The following is a 20,386-nucleotide window of genomic DNA, read 5'->3' on the forward strand; positions in this document are numbered from 1 at the left end:
GGATGTAGACAGGACTCATCCCAGCCAATCCCCTAATACAAAGTGTCCTACCCAGTGCACACACGTATGGAAAACCATCAGATGTGCCTCACGCTTAGGAGAAAATGCCCTAACGTGTCATGCTCGAGGCTGTGAGGACATGCAGAATGTTGGCGGGAAGAGGGCAAGGGGTTTGAACATGCATATTGCAGACCTTTTGGAGTTCTCAGCACCTGTGCCGGTAGAAGAGAGGGGACGGCGAAGGAGTGGGTGGCTGGAAAAAGGCAGATTCAGTAGATCCTGCCCATGGCAGGGCTTTGAAAGTAACAGTGGGAGCTCCTGGGTCCAAGAGAGCACCGGTGACATAAGTCAGTCTGGCTCTGCCTTCCAGAAATTGGCTCCCAGGTCCGGGTAAGGCCTGGAGCTACGTTGCCATGCATAGCATAGGTGGTCTTTTGGGGCATTGAGGACAGTGACCTCAGACCCCAGATCTTCTTCCCTGGCCCTTCCTTGGACTCACGACGGCCTGGGGTCCTGGAGAAACTCTTTCTTGCGTTCTCCTCATATGGAGGGTGGCACAGGAGCAGTTTAGGCAAGCCAGGTCCCCTCTCGATTGTGAAGACTTGACTTTCTGTCTTCTGATGCTGGACCTGCCGCTCTGTGATCTTGCAGTTCTGGCAAAAGGTGTGGAATGAGAGGTATCACCTGACCAGAAGGGGCCTGGGATTCAAACATGGGCCTTCCACCCAGCCTGAGACCCAGCAAGGTCCTATAACGTGGACCCCCAAGAAAACAGGCTTCAGGGCTTCCTCTTTGCTCCTTCAAACAAATGTTCCCTTTGGAACTGTGAAGCCGGCTACTTCCATACTCAAGTCTATGTTAGCATTCAAAGGGTCTGTGCCAGGAACCCATGGGAGAACATGGCACACGTCTTGCAGAACTACAGACACTCATCAGTGGACATTAGGTGTTCAGGAAGTGTTTCTATGTTTGCTACTCTGTAACTGAAAAACAAATCAACTCAGGAAATCAAATATTTTATTGCTTTACTTAACGATGTTCCAAATCAGTCTCCCCGCCCCCAGTCTGCTGTAAGCAAGTCTCTACGAGGAGCTCTAGGGCTCATCCTTGCCCTCTGTCAGTCTGGTCCTTGGGGGGCTGGAGGTGGGTGGAGCAGGGTCTGGGTAGCAGGACTGAGAAACACCGACCCCCTGTCCATCCCTTTCACTCTGTGAGTAATATGTCACGGCCACAGGCAGTGGGGAATAACTAGACTGAAGAAAGCACAGAGAGGAGGAGAAAAAGGCAGAAAACGAAGGGAGAGAGGAATAAAGGAGGAGACACAGATGCTGCAGAAGGCTAAACTCTCACTGTGGTAACCAGAGATCCCAAACCACTAATTCAGCCACGTGGTTTCAAGAGTTCAAGAAAATTATGGGAGTAATGGGATGAACTATGTGACATTAGTACAGGTAATACCTGCTGGGAAATTGGGCCAGGAGTTTCCAGAGCTAAAAGCACATTTGAGAATATCTACTTATATTTGTTTTTATCTCATCATGATTCAATTTTTGTCCTGTGTATGTTTTATGATATAGCAATACAGTAGTACGTGTGCATAATTTATAAATAAATAAATATACCTCTATTGAGGAATGTATGCTCAAATATTTTCTATTGATGGGGTACATGGTCAGAAGAGCCTGGAGACCACCTAACTAGAACAATGACAAAAACCACGAAAGACTCCACCATCCTACGTACCAAGGCCTGGGGCCTCACCAGGGGCCTTGGCCAGGGTGGCTTAATGCAGAAGGATGACTGTTACTATCTAAACACCCAACTAGCATCTAAGGAAGCTGTATCATAGTGGGCCTGCCCTGTGCAACCGTGGCCGCTGAAAGGCAAGTGGGATTGGAAGGCAGCCCGTGACCTGCTCATCAAGCCATGTGCCCAGAGAGGGGCACATCTTTCCCCAGGCAGGGGAGACTTTTACTCTCATAATGGTGTTGTACGGATTGCCAAGAGCTCTGCTTTTTTTAAATTTGAATCTAATTTTCTAATTGCTTTTGCTTTCCTAAATCTAGTTTACTGCTTGTTTTGTCTTTGCCTAATACTAATTTTGAGTTTGCAGCCCTGGAGAGTGTGCAGAATGGGTGGCAGAACGGGGTCCTGGCTTCAGTAGGTGCAGCCCTTCAAAACACAGCCCACCATGGCTGAGAAATCAAAAGCTGAATATCATGTTTGGCCTCTGTGTCTCAGAGACACCCGGAGGCCATCTGACTAGGTGAAATGTCCCACACAGGAAACAAAGAACCAACTCTTCAGTCCAGCCTCTGTTGGGGTCAGGCCTGTTGCCTGGGTCCTGGGATGTGGCCTGCAGCAGAGTCTCCATTGGACACAGCTATTCAGCCATGGGAGGTGCCACTTCACTCGGCCTGAGACCACAGTGGGATAATGCAATCCCTTTGAATATAGCCCCGGGGCTCGGAGATGTCCACACAAGTCCCTGCTCATGCTTATCCTCCTGCAAATTCCACTGATTTATCTACTGGGAAATGTGATGTTTTCCCCTGCAAAATGTCCTCTCCTTCTTAGGGAGGAATATCGCTTCCTGGTCATCAGCGAGAAAGGGAGCATTGCTAGGTCTCTGCAGGCTGTCTCTGTGGTGCTCCTGGGACGCTCAAGCATCGGTCTTGGGCTCCTTCATCGATTTGACAAATTCCTTGACGTCCTCTTCCAAGGCCTTGTTCCTCCTCTCCACATCCTCCCGGGAGCGCTCCACGTTGCGGAGGCTGATTTCCAAGGCTGCAGACTTCTTCTTCTCCTTCTCCAGTTCTTCACTGAGTCTCACCACCTTAGCCCACACATCGTAATTTTCCTTTTCAAGGCTACAAGGAAGGAAAGAAAAGAATGAAAGGATGGGGTGTGACCTCTAGACTTTCTCTTCAGCCTTGCCCTCAACCCCCTCTGTCCACTTAACCTTCCACATCCCAAGACCCACCTCCAACCTGTACTTCCTAGTTATGTCCCACCCCCGACAGGAGGACTTCCCAGTAAACCTGAATTCCCAGAGCCTGTCCCCATTTTTGTCATTTGTCATCCATATCATGACATCTCTTGTGTTGTTTTTCATGTCATTTTGCGTTTTGTATCTCCCACCACACAATAAAGTCTTTGAATGAAGAGACCACCTCTAATATTTACAGCCCCACAGCACCTTGCATCTGTCCTGCTCAGTTGCAAGGTTGACTGACTGCTGAACCCCATCCAGATTCCAGATTCTCGGCACCTGTGTACACACGCATGCTTTCTCATCCTGCTTCATTGCAGAGCACGGACCAGAGCCTTCTCTTATGAAGGCTCCTGGGGACTGAGATTTGGAGAATCTGGGGGAGCTGCCCCTTGGGAGCAACTGTTCTGCCAGTCCCACCCTTGCTTCTGAATCCCACTCCAAGTGAAGGATCTGTTGGATTCCTGAATTTGCAGGATTTTCACTGTTACTGGCCAAAACCTTAGTCTAGCCTCAGGTGCCCATTTCTCTCCCTCCAGGCTGTGCCGAATTAACCCTTGGGAATGAGAGTACATATGACATTTTTGAGCCAAAGGAGGGAATTTCAGGCCTACGAGGAGACCATGATTGGAAAGTGGCTTCAAAATTTCTTTCTGTGAGATGCAGCTTCCCTGCTACCCAATGGCCTGCTCATTTTTATACGGAGACTTGAGCTCCTGCTTGAGCCCATCTCTGGCTTCTATCTTCAAGGGCCTTGGTCCATTTTGCAGGCAATGGCCTCTCTTCAGAGCCTTGCTTGCCCCTGCCTGTTTCTTCTTAAAGCCAAATTAGTCTCATTCCTCTGGAATTCCACCCATTACAAATTTAGTTTTCTTCTCTGAGGTCTCCATATCTTTCTTGTTTTGGGGGGGGGAAACCTCAAAAGAGACACCATGCTAGATCTTGACCACTGACTCCAGTGGAGAGGTAGAATCTGAGTGGGTTTGGGAGGTTGGCTGACCCGAGTTCGAATCCCAGCCCCACCAATGACGAGCTGTGCAACCTTTTTATACTTCCTAAACGCCCATTTCTTCTGTAAAATGGGGGTATTACCTATTTCACGGGCTAACTGAGGGGATTATATGAGAAGCTGTGTCTGAAGCATGAAGCTTAGAGCAGGCACTGTAGAATGTTAATTCTCCTTCCTCTCCCGGGAATGGAATGGGAGGCTCCCCTGACAGTGGATTCAGAAGACTTTGTTCCCTTCAGGAGGAGTGGCCACCTCAAGGGCAGCTAGTTCTTCCCCACCCTGTCAAAGACCCCCGTGCTAGAAACTGGGGCTCAGTGTCTGCTCTGGGGCTGCCTTGGTCACTGCCAAGATGTCGCCCAAGTCTCAGAGTCTGTAAACAGCTGATTTCAGGTTCTTAGACAAGAAGTTATGTGTTGTTCTAGATGGGCGGCCCTCTGCAGGGAACAAAGGATCAGGCTAACCAAAGTCTTTCTTTCATGTACCTGAGTCTCTAGGGACTGAAAAGTACCCGTCGTTCGAAAACCCCACTAGGTTCACATTTCACTAACTTTTGATTAGTGTGACTTTAGGCAAATCTGGATTGAGGTTTCTTCTCGGGAAAAATCAGTGGTGTGAAAAAGATTTCAAGGAAGTAGTTTATCTACTCAAGTGAGCAAATCATGTCCGAGCATCTTAGAGATTTGTGTGAAATGGTGGCAATGGCCATGTCACTGGCCTCGCTTCCGTTCACCCCCTGCAGTCGGAGATCGTGGAGAGTTAGTGATCCTGACCCAGTGAAGCCTCAGTCAGGTCAGGGGTGCCCAGAAGCTCTGCCTCACTTAGGCTTTCAGGTGGCTGACCAGGCCCTCTGCATTCTCTGCCCTCTCCCCTCAGTCACTCCCCTGCTGCCACCAACCACCGCTCTTCCTCTGCATGAACACGCCAGACCCCTCCCTTCCCATAGCCTCTGCACTTCGGTTCTCTCTGCCTTGCCTGCTTTCCCCCAAACCCACCCCAATCCCTCCCACGTGGACCTCACTAGTTCCCTCCCCTCCTTCAGGCCTTTGCTCGAGTGTCACCTTCTCAGTGAGGCCTTCCCCAACCACCCTATGTAACACTGGAACCCCCTTCCTGAGCTCCCCAACCCCCTGCCCTGCTTTATTTCTCTCCCTAGCATTTTCCACCATCTAACATAGCATATGTTTAAATTATCTGTTTGTATTCTCTGTCTGTCTCCACTAGAAGGAAAGCTCTATAAGCAAAAGGGCTTTTGTGTGTTTTGTTCAGTGCTATTCTCTAACAGCTGAGATGGTGCCTGGCACGTAGTAGATGCTCAATAAATGTTTGCAGAGTTGATGAATGACATTAATATGAAAATTTTAAAAATTTCTCTTAATTCATTAAGACATGTTGATGCTTAAACAACCACTGTTTGGAAACAGTTGATTAAACTACTTAAGCTACATATTTAACTTTTCATGAATGTAAGGTACAGCTTAGAGTTTTCACTAATTTAGTCATCTCCTCAATGCCTTTGCCCTGTTCCTCATTAGGTCCAACTGCTGTAGATGGCGTCTTCTGTAACTGAAGTTTTATAATGTCACTTCTCTGGCAGAGGAGAACAATCCCTATTGCTTTTAAGATGGAAGGCGAGTGGCTGCCCAGGGCGCTCTTACTTTTGACTTACTTTTCAATCTGTTCCTCATACATTTGCTTCTGTGTTTCTATTTCCTTTCGCAGCTTCTGGACCATCCTCTGCAAAGATTCAAGTTCCTCTTCTCCAGAGTTATTTTTCCCAGGCCCGGTTTCAGAGTTTAGGCTGGCAAGAGCATCACTCTGGGAGTCACAGGCCTGGGATGATAGTGTACCGGCTTCATCCCCAGGGGACCCCGGCTGCATGGGGACGTTATCGTAGGTGGAAGTCCGCTGGGAGTCGAGAAACTGTGGCACACCTTGAGACATCGTTCTCCTGTGCCCGTCCCCTGCCTTCCCCTCCGAAGAAGACCAGAACTCATTTTTAAAGATCTCTACTTTGCAGCTGTTGGCACCTTGCAAAGCTGATGTCAAGAAGCATTTCCGGTTAGGGAGCGTCTGAGTCCTTTTCCGTGACTGCAGCTTCCAATCTCCTGGCTTTTCCCTGGATGCTTTGTCTTCTAGACACCCATCACTTGGCCGTTGTCCAGTGGGGCTGGTTGCATCTGAGTCGCTGGCCTAGAAAAAAGTGACCACGGATGTTACATGGGTTTTTCCCACACGTGTCACGTTCCCAAGATAAGGATTAGAGACTTGAAAGAAAGTATCTCCTGGCCACACACCTATGAAACTCAATTAGAAGACAATCTCCTAATTTGTCACATTAGTTGATTATCTGTGTGGCATTTTTCCAAAAGGATATTATACTTGAAGGAACTCATACTCTAGAGGTAAACTGCTGACTAAAATCAATAGTTTGCTTGTGGTAAGGGGCCCTAAACTAGGATTCTTTTATAACCTTAGAATGGGGGGGGAGGGGGGCTTTTCTAACTATGACCCAAATACAGAAGCCATATAAGAATAATTTGATAAATTCAACCCACATGTGTTTCCATGACCCACAAAATTAAAAATAAAACAAAGAAACCACCACATGCTAAATCAAAGAAGAAATGACAAACTGACAAACATATTTGCAATGTATATCACAGACAACAGGCTACTCTCTGTAATGCATAAAGTTCATAAAAATTGCGAAGAAAAAGACTAATATAAATATGGGCAAAGAGCAAGATCAGAGATTTCATGGAGGAAAAATGCAATATAAAAAAAATGTTTGAACACTCTTATAACAGGAAAAACTCAAACTGAAATTAAAATTACTGAAATATTAGTTCTCATCTAACAGATGGGCAATCCTCCAAAATCTGACAACACACTCTGCTGGCGAAACTATAGGGAAATAGGTTATTTCATGCATTGCTGGTGGAAGTGCAAAATGGCACAACCACTGTTTAACAATTTTAATCAAAATTACCTATGACAAATCTATTTACCCTCTGACTCAGCAATCATACTTCTGGGAATTTATCCCAGAAATACATTTCCCTGAGCACAAAATGAAGTATGGTCAAGGTTATTCATTGCCTCCCTGCTTGTAGTACAAAGGAGTAAAAGAAACCTGTTCATCTATGGAGGTTGGCTGAGTAGATCACGGTACATGCACAGGATGGAACACCATACATCTGCCAGAAACTTGAGGTTGTATGAGGTACTGCCTATGTACTGACATGGAAAGGTCTCCAGGGTATCTGTTAAACAGAAAAATTCAAGATACACAGTAGTGTGTGTGTGTGTGTGTGTGTGTGTGTGTGTGTGTGTGGAGAGGGAGAGAGTGAGCATGTTATGCTTTGTGTAAAAAGGGAGGTAAATAACAATTTACACTCATATCTGCTTATATTTGCATAAAGGAACACTGGAAGGATAAAAAAGAAACTGATAAAGGCAGGGAAAGATAAGGTGGGTGAAGACAGCAGAGGGAGCAGGAGTTCTAAACATATCTCTTTTGTTTTGACTTTCTTGAGTGATGCTATATATTTTTAGATTAAATTAAAAAGATTGAGCCCTAAAATGAGAGAATCAGGTCTCAAGCTGTCTGTCTGATGCTTCTAGCTCATCACCTGCTTTGGCAACCCCACCTGGAATCAGAAGGACCTGGGCCCTGAGGTGCAAACTAGATCTAAGTCCCACTCTCTACCATTCTACTGCTGTCATCTTGGGACAGCTGGTCAACCTCCCTGAGCCTCAGCGCCTCATCTATAAAATGTGGATGATAAATTCTGCCCTACAAAGTAACGGTGAGGACTCCAGATGTGATCTATTTAAGGTTCCCAGCACACTGCCTGTCCATTGCTGCCCATACTGTTACAATAAATACAGAAACCTGTCAGATGAGTGCAACACTGGCTACTCTCAAAGACGTCTGGGATGATTTCATTATATGACGTATAAACATTTCTAAATATTAATTTATTTTAGAGTATTAGTAAATGCACTGTGTCCAGACAGGCCTCACCCAAGAAAAATCACAACTACCACCATCTTTTTTCCAATACATTCTTAATCAACCTCGGGATTAACAGTAGGCAACTGACATTACCCGGCAAACTGGAAATTTTACATTCATTCCTTGACCACACATAAAGAATTAAGCTGCTATATAAAGTTCACACATTCTTTTAAAAAATATTTGCCTCTATAAATACGTTAAAATATTTGAGCTTTGTAAATTATTGGCCTAAATAGTCTAAATTTCAGAGTCTGCAGAGTTTTTTGACATTGTGAACGTGAGCCCCAACCCTTCAGTACAAATGAGGGGGTTGACATTGCTGAGACAGCTTATCAGGGAATGAGAAATATTACACAAACACATCACATACTCTGAGAAAGGAATCACGTTTCATGGCTTAGCAGGAAACCGTTCTCTCTGGACTTTCACCCGGAATTTTCAACAACTCTCACTAGAACATTAACACTGCGATATGTAGTTTCCCCATCGAAATTCCCTGGACTGAGTTTAAAAGGGTTTAGAGTGGGCTTTAGTGAGGACTCCCATTGCTTAGTCATTGGGGGATGGGCATACATGTCACCAATCCCACCTCCAGGATACCAACTAGAAACTAGATTTTGAAAGAGGCCAGGCTTTCAAGACTCATTCAAATGGGTCTATATCAGCTGTGCCCACTGCCACAGCATCACCCAGGACTCCTTAAATCGCCACTCCAGAGCAGCTCTTACATGGAATGACCTGGATGGAAGGAAGAGTCGGATGGAAGGAGGAAGGCTCTCTGCACCTTACCATGTTACTGACGCTGTCTGTCCTAGAAATTGGAGGGTCCTCAGTGGCATCCCAGCCCACAGAGCTTCGCGCCACTGGAGGTTTCTTGGGGTCATTTTTGGGGGCAGGGGGTGACAAGGGTGCATCCTTGGATTTGGGAAAGAGGATTTCATGGTCTCTGATCATCATGGTCATCACTCTTTGGATTTGAGGAGTCCCTGAAAGAAAGAAGAAAGAGATTTGTAGTGCTGGACTACGGGGAAGAGGGCAGGTGGTCCTCAAGGTTCTCCACCCGTGAGATGTCTGTCTCTAAACTTGACTCTAAAACCACATGGCCCCAAAGGACCTCATTTGCTCCTCACAGGATCCTTCTTAATTGCTTGGGGTAGGAGATTGTGGTGAATGGGATGGGATAGAAGAAGAATATGGCAGTGGGGTGAAAGAGGGTTATTTTCGGCCAACAGTTCTCTGGATCAGTCTTTGATCAGGTTATAGGCAATACGACAGGAAAGAAAATGAATACATCTTTCTCTCTTGATGTGGCCCTCAATATGACATCTGAGTTCTTATTGCATGCATAGAGGACGCATACCAGGCATACTGCCTCCCCCAAACCATGGCAGACATCAGTACTCTGTGTCAGGACTCTTGTTCACTGAACCAAGACACTACCTCAGAAGTCTTTTCAGTGCAGCTTAACAAGTAACCTCTTTGGGAGTTGTCTTATAAAATCACACTTGTTTGCTCTCTCTGGCTAAGGATGTTTAAAAGTACTAAAAGACTAAGAAACACTAACTAACTGTTCTCGTGCTAGCCTATCATACTGTGTGATGATTGGTAAATCTTTAACCTCTCTGCTCTGCTGTGACCTGGAAAATGAACATAATTCCTGCCTGCTTATTTCACAGGGTTATTTTACAACTCAGACAAGATGATCAACGGAAAATGCTTGGCAAATTGCAGAGCAATTTGGTAGCAATGTCACTGTCTTTACTTCCTCTGCCCCTACATTCACCACAGGACCAGCGTACCTCTCATGATCACAGCAGGGTCTTCGACCTTTGATCTGATGAGATTCACACCAATCACAGTAGCCAGATTGTCCACACTCATCTTGTTAACTCCACAGTTCAGCTGGATTTCATGGAGAAACCTGTGGGCAACCAGGAAATCCCAGAGTAGGAAATAGGAAGTTGCCACAAGGAAGCACTTCCAGGTACCCACAGGATCCCAGAGGTGGGTCTCAACTCTTTACTTCTGGTCTCAGGAATGGGACCAGTCTGCTCTGACTACAAGGATTTAGCTTCCCCCTGAAAGAGTCAAGATCAAGGAAGAAGAGACACAAGTAATCCAGCTGCTGATGGTGGCACTGGGGCCAGTGGTGGGTGAGGAGTCACATCAGCAGGAGGCAGGGTCCAGTTCAGGGAGCTAAGAGGAGACAAGAGGACTAAAATGGGTGTTTGACTATCCCTGGTCCTGACTCTACAGGCTTCTCTCCCAGGCTCTCAGCACCTATCCCAGTGGAGTCTCCAGAGAAGAAAACTTCATCGTGGGAAGGTCTCAGAAATGGGAATTCATGGTGCCTCCCTGCTCTCATCCTCAGGTTACAACACCAAGCGTCTCAAATTCTCAGCAAGTGCTCAAAAACTAACACTGAATTTTTGCTGTAATCCTACCTATTTGAGGAATGAAGCTCTCAGATTCACTATTTTAAAAACCTGAAAAGATCAGAAAAAAACACTTCTAAATATTGTCTCTCAAAACCATTTTTAAGTGGATCAGCTGAAGCAACATAAAATTCCAAATACAGAGAAATTATCAAATAAGTGGCAGGGGAGGGGTGTCCAAATAAGGAAACATTATGGAATATTACGGAGTCATGTATAATCCTACTTTGTGACATAGGAAAATGCTCACAATACAACATTTAGCCAAAAGAAGCAGGATACAAGCATATATGTATATATATTTTATTAAAAAATATATTTCTAATTTGGTATAAAAATTGTTTCCCTATATTTATATTGATGCATGTGATCATCTATCACAGAGACAAAAACATTCAGAAGGAAACACACTCAAATATTAACAGTGACTTTTTCTGGGTGAGGGGATTTGGGGAAATTTTCATTTATTTACAGTATTTCATATTCTCCTAGTTTCCATATCAAGCATGTAACTCTTTTATCACCTGGAAACTACAAAAAATTATATAAAAGAAATAAAAGTAGGGCTTCCCTGGTGACACAGTGGTTAAGAATCCGCCTACCAATGCAGGGTACACAGGTTTGAGCCCTGGTCCAGGAAGATCCCACATGCTGCAGAGCAACTAAGCCCGTGCACCACAACTACTGAGCCTGTGCTCTAGAGCCCACGAGCCACAACTACTGAAGCCCATGCGCCTAGAGCCTGTGCTCCACAGCAAGAGAAGCCACAGTAATGAGAAGCCCGTGTACCGCAACTAGAGAAAGCCCACGTACAGCAACAAAGACCTAAAGCAGCCAAAAATAAATAAATTAAATAAATAAATTAAAAAAAAATAAAGATAACTTTCAGCTACGTCTGATGTGGAGATCCAGGCTCCCAACTCAGCCAGATCTGGGTCAATCCACATGCTATGTGTTGCCACAGAGACAGCACATAGCAGGTCCGTCCTCAGAAAGGGAATTAAGAAAGGTGGCCTGGGATGAATGTCTCTGGGGTGCTAAGTTATGGTACAGAGACAGGAAGATGGGAGATAACTGTAGAAATATTATAAGGATTCTGGGTTCTAATGCCTGTCCCAGGACTCTGGGCAGCACTGGGGCAGGCTTGAAGAAGGAAGCATGTTTCTTTTTTATGCTGATTAGTTTTCCGGGATCCTTTCAATTATCTTGGGGACACAGGAAACTACCTGAGTGCTATGTGAATAGAGTTGACCTTCCAGAGGTTTGGAACAGAATCTCTTAAGTTCACAGAGATACTCTTTCCTCCTCTAACTGGGGAATTCATTCTGGTGTGGCTGAAAATTATGGAACTGATACCAGGTGCCTCTTACCTGCAGATGTAGCTCAGGAGGCTATAGTTGTCTCGAGGAAGGATGGAGAGCTGCTTCATCAACTCCTGCTGAGCCTGGGAAGAGATTTTTAATGCCAGTAGAAGAGCCTGCTCACTTGCCAGCAATGGGACCCTGGAGCATAACTGGTGTATCTTTGCAGAAGCAACACTTTGGCAGTCACTCCTGTTCCCATAGTTGTGTGTGTGTGTGTGTGTGTGTGTGTGTGTGTGTGTGTGTGTGTGTGTGTGTGTGTGTGTGTGTGTGTGTTAACATCTTTATTGGAGTGTAATTGCTTTACAATGGTGTGTTAGTTTCTGCTGTATAACAAAGTGAATCAGCTATACATATACATATATCCTCATATCTCTTCTCTCTTGCGTCTCCCTCCCTCCCACCCTCCCTATCCCACCCTTCTAGTGGGTCACAAAGCACCGGGCTGATCTCTCTGTGCTATGGGGCTGCTTCCCACTAGCTATCTACCTAACGTTTGGTAGTTTATATATGTCTACGCCACTCTCTCACTTCGTCCCAGCTTACCCTTCCCCCTCCCTGTGTCCTCAAGTCCATTCTCTATGTCTGCGTCTTTATTCCTGTCCTGCCCCTAGGTTCTTCAGAGCCAATTTTTGTTTGTTTTTTTTTAGATTCCATATATATGTGATAGCATACGGTATTTGTTTTTCTCTTTCTGACTTACTTCACTCTGTATGACAGTCTCTAGGTCCATCCACCTCACTACAAATAACTCAATTTCGTTTCTTTTTATGGCTGAGTAATATTCCATTGTATATATGTGCCACATCTTCTTCATCCATTCATCTGTCGATGGACACTTAGGTTGTTTCCATGTCCTGGCTATTGGAAATAGAGCTGCAATGAACATTGTGGTACATGACCCTTTTTGAATTATGCTTTTCTCAGGGTATGTGCCTAGTAGTGGGATTGCTGGGTCGTTTGGTAGCTCTATTTTTAGTTTTTTAAGGAACCTCCATACTGTTCTCCATAGTGGCTGTATCAATGTACATTCCCACCAACAGTGCAAGAGGGTTCCCTTTTCTCCACACCCTCTCCAGCATTTATTGTTTCCAGATTTTTTGATGATGGCCATTCTGACTGGTGTGAGATGATATCTCATTGTAGTTTTGATTCGCATTTCTCTAATGATTAGTGATGTTGAGCATCCTTTCATGTGTTTGTTGGCAATCTGTATGTCTTCTTTGGAGAAATGTCTATTTAGGTCTTCTGCCCATTTTTGGATTGGGTTGTTTCTTTTATTGATATTGAGCTGCATGAGCTGCTTGTATATTTTGGATATTAATCCTCTGTCAGTTTCTTCATTTGCAAATATTTTCTCCCATTCTGAGGGTTGTCTTTTCGTCTTGTTTATGGTTTCCTTTGCTGTGCAAAAGCTTTTAAGTTTCATTAGGTCCCATTTGTTTATTTTTATAAAACTTCTAATTTCGAAATCACTATAAATCCACAGGAAGTTGCAAGAATAGCCTGGAGAGGTTCACTGTTTTTTTGTACCTTGTATTTTTTTATTCATCTGCGATTATGTCCTCCTCCCTGCCTCAGAGCTACTCTAAGGCAAGAACTATTTGATCACCATACTCCCAATAACTGTTTGCTTAATAAATGCTTGAGCTGTAACTCTCCAATAAAGAATTCGACCAGAACCAAATGCCCCCCAAGTCACTTTAAAAGTATTGTGAAAAGGCGGATGTTTCTGAGAACTGAGGTTTCATGCGATATGGTTTTGCTGGGAGCTGCTAGAACCCAGGGACAGCTGACCAAGCTGGAAGGCAGGTGAGAGGTCCAAAGGTTATAGCTTCATGATGATACTGAATGTTAGAGACAGCCCTACAAGGAATGCAAGTGCCAGGAAGAGGAAGGGCAGTGAATTTTCTTTGTTCTTTTTGCTCACAGTGCCTATAGTGTCTGCAGTCACCATCTACAACATCATGAGTGTAAAAATGCACCAGTGCACATGAGACACACAGGCTCTCCTCAAACCTGAGCAGCTCCTCCAGGAGAAAATGCACCCTATGGCGTGTCGGCCTGCATGCAGTGACTTGGTCCCCACTGGATCTAGAATGCCTGCTTCATACTGATTCCCTCCTCTTCAGTTTAGTCAAGTAAATTCTTTGCAAAGGTTGCTTTAGACTCACGCCTCCCGGTGATCGCCTTTGCCACGTTTTCACCCATGAGAGAGGCTGTGATTCCTCACCCTGTCCAGATCTGTGTTACCATGGATTAGAAACTCTCAAATATGTTGAGATCGAGAAAAGTTGGGAGAAGCAGATCTAAATCAAGGAAGTTCAGGGGTGGGAGTCTGCTTGTCAGAACTGCATCCATGGACCTCCTTTCCTTTCCCTGAAGCTGTGGGGCAAGACATCACCTGAAGCATTCATCTTTTTAGCCAACTTTTAAACCTTATTCCATAAAATTGTACTACTTTTGCAAACGTGAGCTGATATGCCTGTATAAATTAAGACTTTCCATATCCTATTTTAACCCCCCCAAAATTCATAAATCATACACAACATATCCTAAAATCAGATCATGCAACCTAATTTTTGTGTTGGGAAATAGCTACAAAGGCTATAGTGCATTAGTTGCATCCTTATTGTGCTCTTTCTTTCCTAATGCTAAAATATAAAACCACCTTTTTTCTTGTACCAGGATCTACTTAATTTGTGAGTCTCCTCCCTCTGAATCAGGATGGAAGTTCTCACAGCTGTATTTTCTTCCAGGGCTAGGGCACTATCTCTTCAATGATTTTATATATATATGTATATATATACATATATATATATATATATATATATACACACACACACACACACACACACACATGTGTGTGTATGTGTATACATATATACTTTTTCTGGGAGCATAGTATATAATAAATTCTGAAGTAGAGCAGAGACTAAACATCCCCTTGAATCAATCATTTTAAAATGTCACTCACTTGTGACACATATCCCATGGTCCCCAAAACAATCCTGATATTATGAAATGTGTCTAAGTTTGTGCTGTCTAATACAACAGCAACTTGACACATGTGACTATTATAAAATAAAATAAAATAAAATAAAATTAGAAATTTGGTTCCTCAGTTGTGCTAGCCACATTTCAAGTGCCTAGTGGCCACGTATAACTAGTGGTTACTACATTGGACAGCGCAGTTATGTAACAGTTCCATCATTGTAGAAAGTTCTCTTGGGCTAAGTAAATAAACTGAGTCTCACAGAAGATGCATCATTTGCTAAATGGCAAAATCAAAGTGAAATTCATTGCAAGTTTTTCTGTGCACCACTTTGCCAGAGAGAACTTTTAACATAGTAGTGCTAAACACTAACCTCCCCAAAATGGGCGGTTAGACCCCTTTATTAGCTGTGTAACAAATGCATTCATGGGCCATTTAGTTTTGCAAATCTTGGTTAAAAACCATAATGGTTTTATTGTTGTCAGTCAGGTTTTCTTTTGCTGGTTGGCTAGCTTATTGTCAGTCAGACTTCCTTTTACTGGTTGGTTAGTTTGTTTAACATGTTGACTATAAGGGCTTTAAGGAAACAATTTACATAAGGATCAAAATTCCTGCTGATGAGGAGCTGCATGATGCTGCAGATGGGGACTGCAGACCCTACAGGCAGCTGCAGCTGAAAGGAACCAAGAAAAGCTCTGTCCTTCCTCTCCCTGGCACATGTGTTTCTTGTATACCCATGCGTGACACGCATGGTCATCACAGATCTAGAACATTTGGACCTCTCACCTGCCCTCCAGGTGGGTCAGTCTGTCTTTTTGTCCCAGCGGGTCTTAGCAAGGCCATACTGCTTGAAACCCTTCTCAGAAGCATCCTCATTCTCTTACTAATTTTAGAGTGACTTGGGGGTATTCAATGATAGTCCAGTAATTTGTTGGAGTGCAACATCCCATAAAGGCTGTCACCATGATTGGATTCATTGGACTTTTGTTGCTGAGAGTTCCAGTTTGACAAAATATCTCACCAAAAGTTATGGGGTTCACCCATGACCCACTGTTGCTTGCCTACAAGAATAGTGTTCAGTAACCCTCACCTTCTGAAGCAGGACAACTAACTCTATTGAGATACAAACCTTTCCCTCATCTGCATTCATGAGCTGCCCACAGAGCAGGAAACCCTCATACTGGCTCCAGGGGACTACTGGCTCTGGGAGGTCTCGGAGGTAGAGCTTCAGCAGGGAGGCTACCGTGTGCACATCTGTATCTCTGGAAAAAAACAAACAATGTTTTTTGAAAACAAAACTCCAGAACTCTCCTCACCTCCCCCTTGGTGATCCACTGAATAAGATCCCAGCTTCCTAAAAGAAATTTTGCAGAGGAGTAGAGTCTGATAAAGATGTATCTGACCAAAATATTTTTGCAACTCCCCCTTCTGGAATAATAACCCCCAAGACCTTTTCCTTTATCTCTTCTACCTAACTGCCCCAAAGATAAGTTTAAGGTCTACTCTTCCAATAAGCCTGTTAAACTATTCTAGTCTTCATTGCTTTCTTCTTTCTCCAAGTCACTTAGTACAATTGAGCATTCTCTACTTAGTCTCTAGTTTTTCATGTGGTAACTCCTTATAGCTATGACCCATTGATCTCTTTAGTCTATCAGAGAGCTTAAAGTAGGTCTGGGATTCATTCACATATTCACACAATCATTTATTCAACCAATGTGTTGAGAGAACCTACTAGGTGCAAGACACTATGTCAGGCACTGGGGTTTCAGCACTGAACCTGAGGGACACACAAGATCCCTGTCCTCATGGAGTGACAGAGCTATGCAGACTCAAATGTTACCAGGTCATATACATGTTACCAGCCAAGCCTGGCCCATCACCTTTATTTGTACAGCCTGTGAGCTAAGAATGGATCTAACATTTTCAAATGGTTGGGGAAAAAACTCAAAAGGAGAATATTTCATGGCATGTGAAAATCATGTGAAATTTGAATTTCAGCATCCATAAATAAAGTGTTATAGGAACATAGCCATGCTCATGCATTTTTGTATTGTCTTTGGCTGAATTCTGGTATAAGAACAGAGTTGAGTAGCTGCAGCAGAGACTGTCTGGTCTGCAAAGCCTAAATATTTCATATGTGGCCCTTTAAGAAAAGTCTGCTGATCCCTGGTTTATGGAGCTATTGTGTTTATTCCGCAGCTCTATAAGAGAACATGAGTCTGAATATACCATATACTTGAAACTCATTAGTGAAAAATATTTATTCCATATCAAGAAAAACTGGTCATGCACCCCAATGTTCATAGCAACACTATTTACAATAGCGAAGACATGGAAGCAACCTAAATGTCCATCGACAGATGAATGGATAAAGAAGATGTGGTATGTATACACAGTGGAATATTACTCAGCCATAAAAAAGAGTGAAATGATGCCATTTGCAGCAACATGGATAGACCTAGAGATTATCATACTAAGTAAAGTAAGTCAGACAGAGAAAGACAAATATCATACGATATCACTTATATGTGGAATCTTAAAAAAATTTGATACAAATGAACTTATTAACAAAACAGAAATAGACTCACAGACATAGAAAACAAACATGGTTACCAAGGAGGAAAGGGGGGGTGGAGGGATAAATGGGAATTTGGGATTAACGGATGCACAATGCTATATATAAAATAGCTAAACAACAAAGACCTACTGTATAGCACAGGGAACAATAGTCAATATCTTGTAATAGCCTACAATGGAAAAGAATCTGAAAAGGAATACATATATATATATATATATATATACATATATATATATATACACACACACACACACACACACACATATTTATATAAATTAATCACTTTGCTATACACCTGAAACTTTGTAAATCAACTATACTTCAATAAAAAAAGAAAGAAAGAAAAAGAAAAACTGGTATCTGTGAGAGACACTCCCAGTAGTATTTTGAAAAGCTGTGATGGGGCAAGAGGTCCAGCTGATCTGAGTGGCTCTTGGGCTTCAGCAATGGGGACATAGAAGCGGCTGGGCTGGGTGGGATTCACATCCTGGAGGAGAGCCGGGAGGGGTGGAGTTGGGCAAGAGAAGAAGGCAGGCATCTGAGGCCTCAGAAACCAGAACATCAAGGCTTGACTGTGGAGCTCTCTATCTTGACGTTTCACGGAAATGTTTTCTTTTTGGTTTTTGACAGCCAGTGGTTGGAACCTTCTGGAAAGGTGCCCCACTTCGCAGCCTGTGAACTCTGCCTCCGAAGGAGAACCTGAGCTGACACAGAGCCCTGCCTCTGCTCCACGGCTGCCCTCAGGAAATCGGGGGTGGAGACCATTCACTTAAGGTGGGGATTCTGGAAAAGCCTTCCCTGCTGAGTCACTGCCTAAAAATACCTTGGCAAAGCCCTCTCGTCAAAATGCAGGAGAAGTTCCCCAGAAAATGGCAGGACAGCAGCCAGCTGACACTTTGCAGGAGCAGCATTCTCCTAAGTCCTAAAATCTCCTTTGTCCCAAATCTTCTGCATCACAGTCCACCCAGGGGGCTTCATCAGCGTCCAGGGTCTCAGGTTCGATTGAAGTCTCTTCCTCACCCCGCATCCTCTAATCCCACTCGGCAAATGTCCCAGCAATCCCTCTAGGCCTCACTCCCTGTCCTTTTCCAGGAGGCCACGGTCTTTTGCTAGGACTCTGCCAGCCCCTTTCTGGCCTCCTGGCTCCTCGCCTCCATTCTCCAATGCACTGTCCATCACTGGCACAGCCCCCGACACTCAAAACATACCCACAGAACAAATATGGAAAACAAAGAATTGGAAATGAGAAAAACAGTATAGATGATACATCAAGAGCCAGAAACTTCTAAAGAGAAACAGCAATAAAAAAGGACAAACTCTATAGATAGTTCAATCAGGAGAAACTAATAGCCAACATGAGAAAAGAGAAAGGGGTTGTAACCACACATATAGGATTGATACTTCAAAATTATCATCAGAAAACACAGTTAGCCATCTAAATCATCCTAGAATATTGCAAACCACAGAACACTTCCCAATTCATTTTGCCAGGGGAAGATGATGCTGCTTGGTCTGGGGCTAAGTCCTCAGGCTTGTTTATTGTCTCAGCGTAAGTGTCATTTGGGGGGGGGGGCATTCTAAATCCAGCAGACCATGTCAAAAGCCTCCTGTTGAAATGAAAAATGATGAAATAATGGAATGAAATGAAAAATAGATGGTATTCATACCATCTATTTTTCATTTTTTGGCATTTAACACAATGGAAATTCTACAGTTATGTCTTTACATTTTTGGTTTAATGTTTGTGCCCCCATTGTAACAGAGCTGGATCAGATGTCATGCTTATAATCTAAGTTTCCAGCATGATTTTTCCTGAGTCTGCTTTTCCTCCAACCTAATTGAACATCCCTATATGAGGTTATATGAACTTCTGAGTTCAATGCCTGACCCATCAGAGATTAGCCAGGGCCTCTCAGGTGGTCTGCCTACTCTTCCCTTGTAGCACTGACCTTATAATGTGGCATGTATGTCATTTTCTCACAGAAATATAGGTGTGGGAAGTGTATTGTGTATTGGCAGTATCCATCCCAGTAGATGGATATCCATCCCATACTGTTTATATGTTTAATGAGCACCAGATACATCCAGTAGAATCTACCTAGTAAGAGCGCCTTTGTTTTTCTTCATTCTAGTGAGGCAATTTCGGGGATCTCTGGTGGAACTGCCTACATGACCCATGTAGAGGATCTAGGTGAGCACCCACACGGGTCACGTGGACACGAGAGTCATCCCTGGGAGGACTCCAAAAAGCCATAGGCCACCCTTCCTATTACTGGATGTGTAAACTCTTTTCCTCAGTTCTAGAGGGTGGAGCTATCATGACAAGGTGTGGTAACTCTCTTCCCTCCAGCCCCAAATATTTCACAGAATCAAAGACTCCAAGTCTACCACCCAGGCTGACTTTACAGATGCAGAAGCTCAAGCCTTGGGCAGGTGTTCGGCAATCCCCACCATCACCTCTAGTCCTCCTGGCTGACTGTTCTCATTGCTTAGCAACAACCCATCTGTATTTTTTGATCAACATAAAGCTAGTTAAAACCATAAAAAGAAAAGTGAATATAAAGGTAGTGAACTTGATTGAATAGGTGCCTGATAATGAAATGTGATTTATGGTCCTGCTGAAATCTCTGTAAATTTGATGCCCCTACCCTGCTCTAGTTCCAGTAACTTCTTCACCTGTTGCTTTCCTGATACAATACAGCACCTTGATAAATTAACCTATTGCATGCCAAGGGCAGCAAAGACAGACATATGATGATCCAAACTAAGACAGCGGCTTTGAGAATGGAGAGAAACAGACGGGTCTCAGCGATGCTTCCGAGGGAGGGTGGGCATCGTTGGTGACTGGAGTGGGAGGTGAGGGAGAGGGAGGGCGAGACGTTCCACACAGCACCACACTTAGCTGTTCACGATTTTCCCAGGATCAGCCCGAGTCCTCTATCGTAAATAAGCTCCTGGGGGGATTTCAGCCTTTGGAAACGGGAAGAGTTCAGGC

General features: G+C 44.0%; 1 protein-coding gene across 1 annotated transcript in view; it reads right to left on the reverse strand.

The window, feature by feature from the left end:
• Positions 1 to 1,000: 1,000 nt before the first annotated feature.
• ARHGAP25 (Rho GTPase activating protein 25) overlaps positions 1,001 to 20,386 on the reverse strand; it is an 87,578-nt gene continuing 68,192 nt past the window's right edge. The window contains exons 6-11 of the mRNA XM_060169281.1: positions 15,943 to 16,075; positions 11,828 to 11,901; positions 9,822 to 9,943; positions 8,812 to 9,008; positions 5,668 to 6,191; positions 1,001 to 2,870 (exon numbers count right to left, since the gene is read on the reverse strand). Of these exons, the coding sequence (XP_060025264.1) occupies positions 2,663 to 2,870; positions 5,668 to 6,191; positions 8,812 to 9,008; positions 9,822 to 9,943; positions 11,828 to 11,901; positions 15,943 to 16,075 (1,258 nt within the window). The 3' untranslated portion in view covers positions 1,001 to 2,662. The remainder of the gene's footprint in view (positions 2,871 to 5,667; positions 6,192 to 8,811; positions 9,009 to 9,821; positions 9,944 to 11,827; positions 11,902 to 15,942; positions 16,076 to 20,386) is intronic.

This window comes from Lagenorhynchus albirostris, chromosome 13, assembly GCF_949774975.1.
Source record: "Lagenorhynchus albirostris chromosome 13, mLagAlb1.1, whole genome shotgun sequence".
Taxonomy (NCBI): domain Eukaryota; kingdom Metazoa; phylum Chordata; class Mammalia; order Artiodactyla; family Delphinidae; genus Lagenorhynchus; species Lagenorhynchus albirostris.